General features: G+C 43.0%; 1 protein-coding gene across 4 annotated transcripts in view; it reads right to left on the reverse strand.

The window, feature by feature from the left end:
• The window catches only part of SEPTIN2 (septin 2), a 61,083-nt gene that overhangs the window by 18,364 nt on the left and 31,902 nt on the right, over positions 1-10,817 (reverse strand). For 2 of the 4 annotated variants that reach the window (XM_075068645.1, XM_075068647.1), the window contains 3 exons: positions 8,369-8,470; positions 7,858-8,003; positions 4,411-4,494 (listed from right to left, as the gene is read on the reverse strand). In XM_075068645.1, coding sequence (XP_074924746.1) covers positions 4,411-4,494; positions 7,858-8,003; positions 8,369-8,470 — 332 coding nt within the window. Of the gene's footprint in view, positions 1-4,407; positions 4,495-7,857; positions 8,004-8,368; positions 8,471-10,817 lie in introns of all 4 variants that reach the window. The other 2 variants (XM_075068644.1, XM_075068646.1) reach the window with 1 other exon arrangement.

Raw genomic sequence — 10,817 nt, forward strand, 5'->3', positions numbered from 1 at the left:
CCCCACTGCAACTTGAGACCATTACCCCTTCTTCTGTCATCTAGTATCACTGAGAACAGTCTAGATCCATCCTCTTTGGAACTTCACTTTAGGTAGCTGAAAGCAGCTATCAAGTCCCCCCTCGTTCTTCTCTTCTGCAGACTAAACAATCCCAATTCCCTCAGCCTCCTCCCATAAATCATGTGCTCCAGCCCCCTAATCATTTTTGTTGCCCTCTGCTGGACTCTTTCCAATTTTTCCACATCCTTCTTGTAGTGTGGTGTCCAGTTTTGGGCACAGTACTCCAGATGAGGCCTCACCAATGCTGAATAGAGGGGAATGATCATGTCCCTCGATCTACTGGCAATGCCTCTACTTACACAGCCCAAAATGTAATTGGCTAGTGTAGTGTGTCGCAGCTGCCAGGCTCTGTAATGGGACTTGCAGCTATACAGGATGAGGGGTAGCATTTCATTGGCATAGCGGCATTCCTGCATTGCCATGGCTCCGTTCAGTGGGATGTAGTTGAGCCGGGCCCTGTGGATGAACCTCCAGTCGGCAAATTGGGTGAAGCTGCCCCCGGGGAGGAAATGCTTGCTGGCGTCCCACTTGCGTGTCACCTTTAATGCCTTGCCCTGGTCCGGCTTCCGTTTCAGGTTTTCCACGTATTGCCAGTGGATGGCATCCTTCAGGGTCCTCTCCAGCATGGTTCTAGCTCTCGGAGTGATGGTAGTGTGATCTGTATTCTTCAGCTGTGGCACCAGGACTCCCAGCTCCTGCCATTTGTTGCACCACATCCAGTGGCAGCCGATATACTTCTCCAGTTGTTGCACAGCACTGCAGACATGAGTCTAGAGTGAAGCATGCATATCTAACCATACATTAAGTGTTGTCAAATGCATAAAGTAAACAAACTGATGTTTACTAAGAAGATGGTAATTTAACACCCACCACTTCATAATACTCAAAGTAAGATACAGCCCCTAAATTTATAGCTAGATAGGAGACAAACATCTTTAGTGTAATCTAGAAAGATACCACAAAACATATTGACTATCCTCAATCTGTCAGAGAATCTTCGTGTACACTGCCTATTTCCTGTTCTTTCAAGATAATGGAGGCAGAAAGCTCAGCAGTTTTAACTCCACTTTTAATCTCCATGAGATTCTGAGCAGCACACAATCACAGATAGACCAGTTCTATATTAAAGCTATATAAACACCAAGCCCTTGAAACACACTTGCTAGATAACAGGAATCCAGTTCAACAAAAAATCTCTTTAAAGACTAGAAAGGGGTTACAATTTCAAAGAACAAGGTGGCTGAAAACAGAGACTAATAGCTTGCTGGTCTGCCTGGAGGGAGAACTGAACTACCAGGCTACCATAGAGGGGCTGGAATCCATTTCTATCCTGACCCATCTGGTTCTCTCTCCAGTCTTAACAGCAGGGAAAATCCACTGCTAGTTGTGAAAGATTGTCAGCTTTACTGGTGAGTTATCATGTAACCTTCTAGTGGCTGAAACATACAAAAGGCAGTTTTCAACTTTTTTAAGCCAAGGCATACCTGATTAATCTCTACCTGAAACTCAGACCTCCCCCAACTCAAAACAAACACATTAATTTTAATTAAAATGAAGTTTTCCCTGTCTCCTTCACTCCTGCTGTGAAGGATCTAGCTCTGTTTCTCCCACTCTCCAAACTCCCAAAGAAAAGGGAACTATAATATTTAAAGTAGGCATCATCTGTCCATTACTCTGCAATACAGGAAAATTCTGCAGTTTGCAGGAGGTAAAATAAAGTGCTTGTAGTGGAACCTCAGGTTTACCCTGTGATTTAAAAAACAAACAAATCCAACCACCTGTCCATATAGCAGAATCTGGTGAGAACATTAAATTCCTTTTCAAAAGTAGACTGCCAAGATGGATTTCTAACCCTAGAGACACTTCCAAGAACAATGGAATATTTTTTGCCTCAATCTCACAGTATCTGTCACCCCGTTTTTCTTTCACTACTACGACCCCATCCCCTTTCTTTGAGAATGGTAGGGAGAATTTAAAAGAACATAAGGGAAAGAAGGAGAGAACAGAACTCATTCTCCTTTTTCCATTCCCCTCCTCTCAGTAAATAAACATGGAAACCCTTTCAGGATGGAGAGCCAAACAGCCGTTGGAGGAAAAAGAAAGCTGTGGTGCTAAAGATTATTGGGAATACCCTCATAGATAAGGTGTTACAAGTTCTTGATTAGCAAGATAGCATACTAAAGGCAATCATTCCTTATTAAAGGCTTAATCCAGCAAGGTACTGAGGGAGTTGCAGAGCCTACCTGCCAGTGGGCAAGGGGTGCTTGTGAGGAAGTCTAAGAGTTTATTAGTGGCTGCTGCCACAGCTTCATTTCACATCCACTGGCTCTACTGGTACCCAACTGAGTCCCAAGGACAGTAAACCAGTTACAATTCAATTTTTAGTAGCGGGAAGTGTGGTTTACATATACCCAGCGTAACATGCACTCTGAACAGAGAACAAATGGATAGAATCTCAAGCTTTATATCAACTGTAGCTGTTTCTGATCCTTCAGAGTAGTAAAGTGATACTCTGAAAAGGGATTTTGTACAAAATAAGACCATGACATTCCATAGGTATCTTTACAATGACTTTGGATTAACTATTTTCAGTTTACAATAATCCCTCTTTCCCCATTCCACTGAATGCTAGCCTTTACTCTTGCCTCAGAGAGGAATTCCAGTTCTTTCCTTCTCAAAGACCATGTGATAAATGAAAGGGGGGGAGCTCCCTTTTATGGGCAGCCAGCCAGCCAGTTAGCTATAAAGTCCCTCTTGGTGGCTGTCCTCTGCTTACTTTACCTGTAAAGCATTAACAGAGTCCCTCAAGTAAAGGAAAGGGAGTGGGCACCTGACCAAAAGAGCCAATGGGAAGGCTAGAACTTTTAAAAATGGAGAAAAGAACTTCCTGTCTGTTGTTTTTTCTACCAGAAAGAGGGGAATAGGGAGCAGTTATGCTACAAGAAGCTTTATGCCAGGTATGATCATAAATCATCAGATCATACGTAGAACTACTTATCTGGAACTCCCAAATGGTAAGTAGATCAGAAATGTTTAGAAAGACACGATTAGGTTTATTACTTATGACTAATGGACTCCCCTGTGTTAACCCCCCCCGATTCTTGTGTTTGCTTGTAATCTTTAAGCTGAACCCCCAAGAAAGCTATTTTGGATGCGCAATTTGTGGAATTGCTCTTTTAAAATGTAGCAAAAGCCTAAGTTCCAAATGTATTTTCTTTCTTTCTTTTTTTTTTTTTTTTTTTTGGTGTCCTAGAGGTTGGTGCAATGTTGTTTAATAGGTGGTGGCAAAAGCTAATCTTCTTGTTTTCTTTCTCGCTCTTCCCGAGGGGGTGGGTGGGTGTGTGTGTGAGAGAGGGGGGAGGGGCTTGAGGGTACCCCACAGGAAGGAATTCCCAAGTGTGTCTTCCTGGGTTCCAAAAAGGGTTTTGCATTTGGATGGTGGCAGCATTTACCAAGCAAAGGTCAGAGAAAAAGCTGTAAACTTGGGAGTTTAAAACAAGCCTGGAGTGGCCAGTATTAATTTTTAAAATGCTTGCAGATCCTCATCTTCTGCGCTTGAAGTGCCAGAGTGGGGAACCAGCCTTGACAGACCATCACTGTAGAAAGTTCTGCAGGCCAAACTAGTGACACTTGCACACCAGTGCCTTCAAAAGAGTTTCACAAACAAGACTGTCCAGTTTTTAGTTAGATGTTACTAATCAACTCTACTGATGCACAAGGATAGTACCTGGTTCTTAGATACTATATCAGCAGTCAAACTCTAAGAAAGTAGAATCTCATCAGTTTGTTGGCTATGCAACACTAATAGACATAAAACCTGAACAAAATTATTTTAGTCAATGAAGTCAGCAAATAGGATTCTGAATACCCAGGAAACAGATCTGGTGAGTAAGGGGCTGTTTCTGCCATCACTTTTCCTCAAAAAAAAAAATTTAAGAGGCAGCTAGCTATGTCAAATAGCTGGTGACAGGACAATGGTAGGGGATGGACAGAGTATGTTTCATACTGAGTACAGAATGGGGAAAAAAAAAAAAAAGATGGGGTGGGGATGGGGGAAGACGACAACAAATCCCAATGAAACCACAAGCAAAAGTAGAACTCGATACATCCTTTTCATTTCATCAACTCAGTTGTCTGTCCAGATTTACTAACAATTCATTTCCTCTATTCATGTTTAAATTTTAGGTGTTAGGAGACTTATCCATCAGCTTTCAGTTTTTGGTTACAGCTCCTGAACATCCTATGGTACATGAGATCCTGCTACTGAAAGGTCAGCATGAGAAGGGGAAGGACAGATAGGAAGGTAGACTCAGAGGAGATAAAGGTAGACTGTAACCATGCACTGACAACCTGCCACCTCTTTTAAGTCTCTCAGAGCGGAAGTTCTCATAGTGAAGGTCCTGGGTCACCTCTTGAAGATCCTGCATATGGGTACTGGAAGAAGAAGAAAAAAAAAAAAGAATTGGATAGTGAAACCATGCCTTGTGCCGAATCATAACTTGCTGAGGCACTTTCTTGAAGCGTGACTCAAACATAGTATGAATAGGGATAGTCTGGTCATTTGAACCCAAAATGCAAAAATACAAGCGCATTCTTTTACAACCTTCACATCACTGAACCTCCACATATCCCGTCCTCTCCCCATGACGTTAACATTCATTTTTTACAATGTTTATTTTTCTTGAAGAGTAGTAGGTCACAACCAGTAGTCCAAGTACTGAAAGTAAGGTGTGCAAGTACACTAGTATAGAGAACATGAAGGTTCCTTGCCATTTGTAGAAAGTGGAGCAACAGCAGCAAGCGTTGCCTTCTCCCGCTAGACATGGGGGTAAAGAGGTACAACAGCTACACTTTGGTGTGGAAGAATTGGGAGTGGTCTTTCCTCAAACAATTACTTCCTCTTCCTGGGGAAGGCTCAGGTGGCAAGGTCCATGCAGGGCCCTGTGAAAGGGATACTACTGCCCTGAATATTAGACAGGGTAAGTCTCTCCGGCCCCAGTGATGCTGTATGGAATATGTGGAACACTTTGTGATATTATCGATACCAATATTATAAAATTGCAATCAATCTGACCAGATATGCCATGTAAGATAGCTGCGAAAGTGTTATAATTTACCAAATATGATAATCTTGTTTATATGTTTGTATCACCCTGGATTGTGACCTGTAGATATGCACAGTATATCTGTATTTCAAAAAACTTGTGCAGCATTTCTGAGTGATACTGCCAGACAGAAAGGCCTCAGCACTAAGCCTGCTTGATGGCCCATCAAGTATCATCAGCTGTACAATGAACCTACTGAAAGGAGCCAGGGGGGAGACTGGTTGGTAAGTTTAACTTCAGTGTTAACCACAGTTTTGGGAATATCTGCTCTCCCTTTTGCAACCTGCCATGTCCTCTGCATTTTCAGTGAGGGCTACCCCAGGCCACATCCCCACTGCTCTTTCCCCCCTTAGCTCCTCCGGAGAGAAAGATAATGGTGATCATTTCTTGTCTCATGCAATCCACTATGGATGTTCTCCCTCTCCTGAAGGAAGGCCAGGTCTACACTAAAAAGTTAGGGTACGTCCAGACTACCTGCCAGATTGGTGGGTAGTGATCGATCTATTGGGGATCGATATATTGCGTCTTGTCTAGACGTGATATATCGATCCCCGAACGTGCTCCCGTCGACTCCGGAACTCCACCAGGGCAAGAGGCGGAAGTAGAGTTGACGGGGGAGCCGCGTCTGTCAATCCCACGCTGTGAGGACAGGAGGTAAGTAGAAATAAGATACATTGACTTCAGCTATGCTATCCCCGTAGCTGAAGTTGCATATCTTACATTGACACCCCCTGTCCGCTCCGCAGTGTAGACCAGCCCTTAGGTTGACAATGCTACATCTATCAGGGGGTGTGAAAAATCCACAGCCTTGAGCGATGTTTATACTGACCTAATCCCCTGTGTAGACAGCGCTAAGTCAATGGAGTAATTCTTCTATCAACCTAGCTACCACTTCTCGGGGAGGTGGGTTACCCACACTGATGGGCGAACCCCTCCTGGTGGTGTAGTAGGTGTCTACTCTGAAGCCCTACAGCAGCACAGCTGCAGTACTGCAGCGTTTCTAGTGAAGACAGCCATATGCTCCCCTTCTGTGAAACTGTCAGGTGACACTTTAATGAACGTTGTTGTTTTTAGTTATGGAAGAAGTATCAACACCTATTTGTATTTTTATTTCCACCTTCTGGAAATGGTGTTTAGTGATACCATCAGGATTTTGGTTATTCTCTCTTCAGAGCAAGATGGCTTACTGCTACCAGAATAGTTCAGTATGTGGCTCCATTTATCTGGCTGCAGGGAATGCAGCATGCCAACATTTCAGTCCCAAAGACCCGGGTTGGAATTTGATCATGGACTGACCTTAAGATCTATCCCTCACAGAAGCCCTAACCCAAGCGGATAGCTTCCAAAGCTTTAGTACACTGATGTGTATTTCAGTAAAACGGTTTATTCCCTTCAAATTTAAAACATTTGCAAGGAAATCTTTCATCAAAGCTGAGAGACTTTAACAACTAATTTAACCATGATGGTTAGATCAGACTCTTGGACATGAAAGGTCTGAGAAAATTTCATTCTCACCTGGAAATTTCCTTTGCACGGCCAGAAGTCTGTATAGTTAGGGGCTCTTAGTAATGAATATCCTTTTGAGTGGGGATTCTCAAACTGGGGGTCGGAACACCTCAGGAGGTCGTGAGGTTATTATGCGGGGGGTTGCGAGCTGTCAGCCACCACCCTAAACCCTGCTTTGCCTCCAGCATTTATAATGGATGTTAAATATATAAAGAAGTGTGTTTAATTTATAAGGGCGGGGGAGTCGCACTCAGAGGCTTGCTATGTGAAAGGGGTCAGTGGTACAAAAGTTTGAGAATCACTGCTTTTGAGGGAGGGATAGCTACATATTAGAGTATTAAAAGTTTATTAGAGACCTTCCTACCAAAGGGCTGTATATCTAGAGAGCAAGAAGGCTATTTTGTAGGGTTTTGAGAACATATGTACTGATGGCCCAGTTGCTGCCCTGAAGTTTCTTTGAATCTATGCAGTGTTGTTGTAGCTGTACATTAGAGAGACAAGATAGGTGAGGTAATAATTGGTCCAATAAAAGTTACTACCTCATCCACCTTCTCTCTCTCTCTAGTTTCCTTGTATGATGGGATAGACAGGCCAAACTAAGAACTCACTTACATGGTTAAGTGCATGGCAACATAATGGGCTACCCCATTAGCTTTATTAGGTCTTGTCTACATGGAGAAATAACAGTGGTATGACCCAAGGTGTGACTTTAAAGTGGTCTAAACTCCTTTGTGGACATTTCTTTCAGTATCAACTTTAAAGTGACTGGCAACAGGTTTAAAGCTCAACTAAAAACATTTATACAAAATAAGTGTGCACGCAGGGGTCTGAACCAGCTTAACTTAAATTGTCTTTTTAACGGATATAGCTAGGCCAGGGCAATCTTTCCATATATAGCAGGCCCTAGACTCTGAAATGCAAACCTTAAACCAGGCTCAGCCTTTGATGGGGGTATCCCCACCCCCAAATAAGACTGCTGAGCAACAAATCACTAGAAAACACTAATAACTTTTTATAAGTTCTAGTTCTGTGCAGATATTTTGATTGCACTTTTAATATGCAGGGAGTGCTGCTCAACCTTGAGGTTCTTGAGACTTTGACGAAAGGATGACAGTACTACCTCTTGAATCCTAAGCAAGAGGTTTGAACACATGATCAAGTTTTGATAGAAGTGTAATAGTCTTACATTAGCATGGTTCTCAGCTTCAGGAAGTCGTTGTGTTCTGGGTTCTCCACTTCAACCACACCCCATGGGTAGAAACGACCTCTAACTTTTTTACCTTTGGCTTCAATCAACTGATTGGATCCCACTACACAAAATGGGATACTGACCTGAAAATCAAGAGTCACCAAGAATGAACTAGAAACAAAACCAATAATAAATTCAGTTTCACTAGACTTTGCATAAAAAATCAGTAAGTTGTACGTAGTACTTTTCATCTGTAGCTCTCAAAATAATTTACAATGAATGGCAAGAATCACTATCCCCATTTTTCAGACGGGGAAACTTGGGCACAGAGTTATAGTGACTTACCTGAGGTCAGACAGCAGGTCAGTGGCAGAGCCTGGAACAGAATCCAGGCCTTGTTTTAAAATTATATATTCACCTTGGAAAGTTTGGTAAAACATGATACACCACTTGTAGCTCAAGAACTGTATCCGTCACAACTACTTCTAATCTAAAAAACTATTCTTACCTTTAGGAGCCTGGTCTGTTCTTTAAAATCTTCATCCTCATCTGATTCTGCGTCAGGCAGGTGATAAATCTTGATACCATGTTGTTCAATTTCATCCAGAATCTGAAAGAGTATGTCAGGAATGAAGGTAATACACATGACAAGTCAATCCTTTAACTTGCAAGATAAACTAATTGCACAAGAGCCAGGTCCAAAGAAAATCTAGATTTTGAAAAATCCTAATTACCTGCCTAATTTTTTTTGTTTTATAAAAAAAGGCCATAGCTGGAGAGAATGATTGTAAACTGACTTAACTATCCTCAGTTGTTCTAAACATCCATAAAAATTACTTAATCCTATCACACCAATATATAAAACTTGTCCTCAAATTTGAGACAAATGACAATTCTGTTCCTTCCAATTCCACTACATTAGTGTTTTGGAAAATTCCTGTCTCTTTCTTGGAGAATTCAGGTTTACATTGTAGAGACATGCACATAAATTTACCCCAAAACACAATAGCACTAATTAATGTAGCAATTGTGCATAGTGAGGCATAAGCCTTTGCAATTAATTCACTAATGTGTTTATCACTGCTACAACATCATTTTGAGATTATGAAGTGAGTATAAAATAGTAATCTCTAAAGTTTGTTCATAAAATGTGTTTAAAACTAATAGCCCCTTCCCCATTTAATATCCCTCTCTAAGGCTCTGTCTACACTGGCAATTGAATGACAAAACTGTTGTTTTTCAGAGGTGTTTAAGCCCCCCTTCACTCCCCCCAAAGGACAAAATTGTTGCCATGGCAAGTGCCAGTGCGAACAGCATGTTGTCAGCAGAAGAGCTCTCCAGCCCACAACGCGAACACTGCTTGCGTAATGGGGGGGCGACGGGGGGGAGAAAAGTAGTTTTTTGTTGGCAGGGGAGCCAACAAACAGCAGCTATATTGCGCGACTTTTAGCAGCATAGCTGTGGTGACACAGCCATGTTGCTAAAAGCTGTGTGGTGTAGACATAGCCTTAGGCTAATTGTAACCAGCATATATTAAGTGTTACCCTCTCTGCTCAACACATATTACTTAAATTTTGCTTTAGAAGAAAATTCCTCACCTTCCATGACCGCACAGCAAAATTTTTATATTATATACACACACACACACAAAATCACACCACTTGTTGAAGTTTGTTATATGGCTGCAGGCGCCGGTGCTCTCTCTGTCCCCGGCAGGTGGGGAGCAGCGGCTCCTTTTGAAGCAGGAGAGAAGCCGCAGCCCCGCACCTGCCAGGGACACAGAGCACCGGCGCCCCCAGCTGGAGTTCTCTGTCCCCTGCAGGTGGGGAGCCGCGGCTTCTCTTGAAGCAGGAAAGAAGCTGCGGCCCCATGCCTGCCGGGGACAGAGAGCACCAGCGCCCGCAGCCCCGGAGTTCTGTCCCCGGCAGGCGGGGAGCCACGGCTCCTCTTGAAGCAGGAGAGAAGCCGCGGCCCCGCACCTGCCGGGGACTGAGAGCACCGGCACCCGCAGCCCTGGAGTTCTGTCCCCGGTGGGTGGGTGGGGGGGGCGCGGCTCCTCTCCCTTGCTGGGCACTAGGCACCAGGAGCATTAGGTGGTGCACCTCAATGCACCACTTTGGGGACCATTTAAAACCTGACTGGTTTGAAACCCCGCTATACCACGACCCCGCATTTAACACGATGTAATTTTTTGGATCCCAATGGTCGCGTTATAGCGGGGTTTCACTCTACTTTCTTAATGATGCCTTGCCATATAATATATTTTTAGCTGTCAGTGAGATGTAGCAGAAGGAAATCATAGAGAGTCAACATGATGTGAGAACTAGCTTTGGGTGGGCTACTAGTGGTTCATGGATCACAAATTGGAAGCCACTGATATAAACAAGCAATCACCCTCCACTCCCTCCAAGACAGTGACCAGACTTATTCTCAACTTCTCTTCTGGGCTGGAGGGGAGAAAAGATTTCTCTCCTTTTTAGCTCAGAAGATTCAGCTTTTCTATTTTCAGAGAATGACGAAACCACTCTCATCCACGAGGGGAGGGAAGAAAAAGACATGTTGCATATGAAGCAGTAAGGTAACGGACCTAACTCCTGGATTCAATCTGACAGTAAAGTAAACAAATAAAATTCAAAAACAAAAGCATGTGTAGCCACATTTAAATAACATATGTTTCAATTTACCTATAAACAGTGTACAATGAAAATGCTTTCTCACCACAGTCAACAATAGTCCAAACATGATGGAGATTTTCTTTGTAAACAATGATAGCATCCATGGATTAAGTTCTACTATGTTTATTCTTAAATGCAATTGTGATACAGCATGGCCAGAGGGCAGCATGAGAGTGTTAGCAGGGGGCCTTATTCCCTGCCAAGGGAGGAAGGTTTGCTTCAGATTAACTAGAACACCTGTAGCCATTTAGAGCACCTGACTCCAATTAGAGCACCTGACTT

This window comes from Chelonoidis abingdonii, chromosome 8 (genome assembly GCF_003597395.2).
Source record: "Chelonoidis abingdonii isolate Lonesome George chromosome 8, CheloAbing_2.0, whole genome shotgun sequence".
Taxonomy (NCBI): domain Eukaryota; kingdom Metazoa; phylum Chordata; order Testudines; family Testudinidae; genus Chelonoidis; species Chelonoidis abingdonii.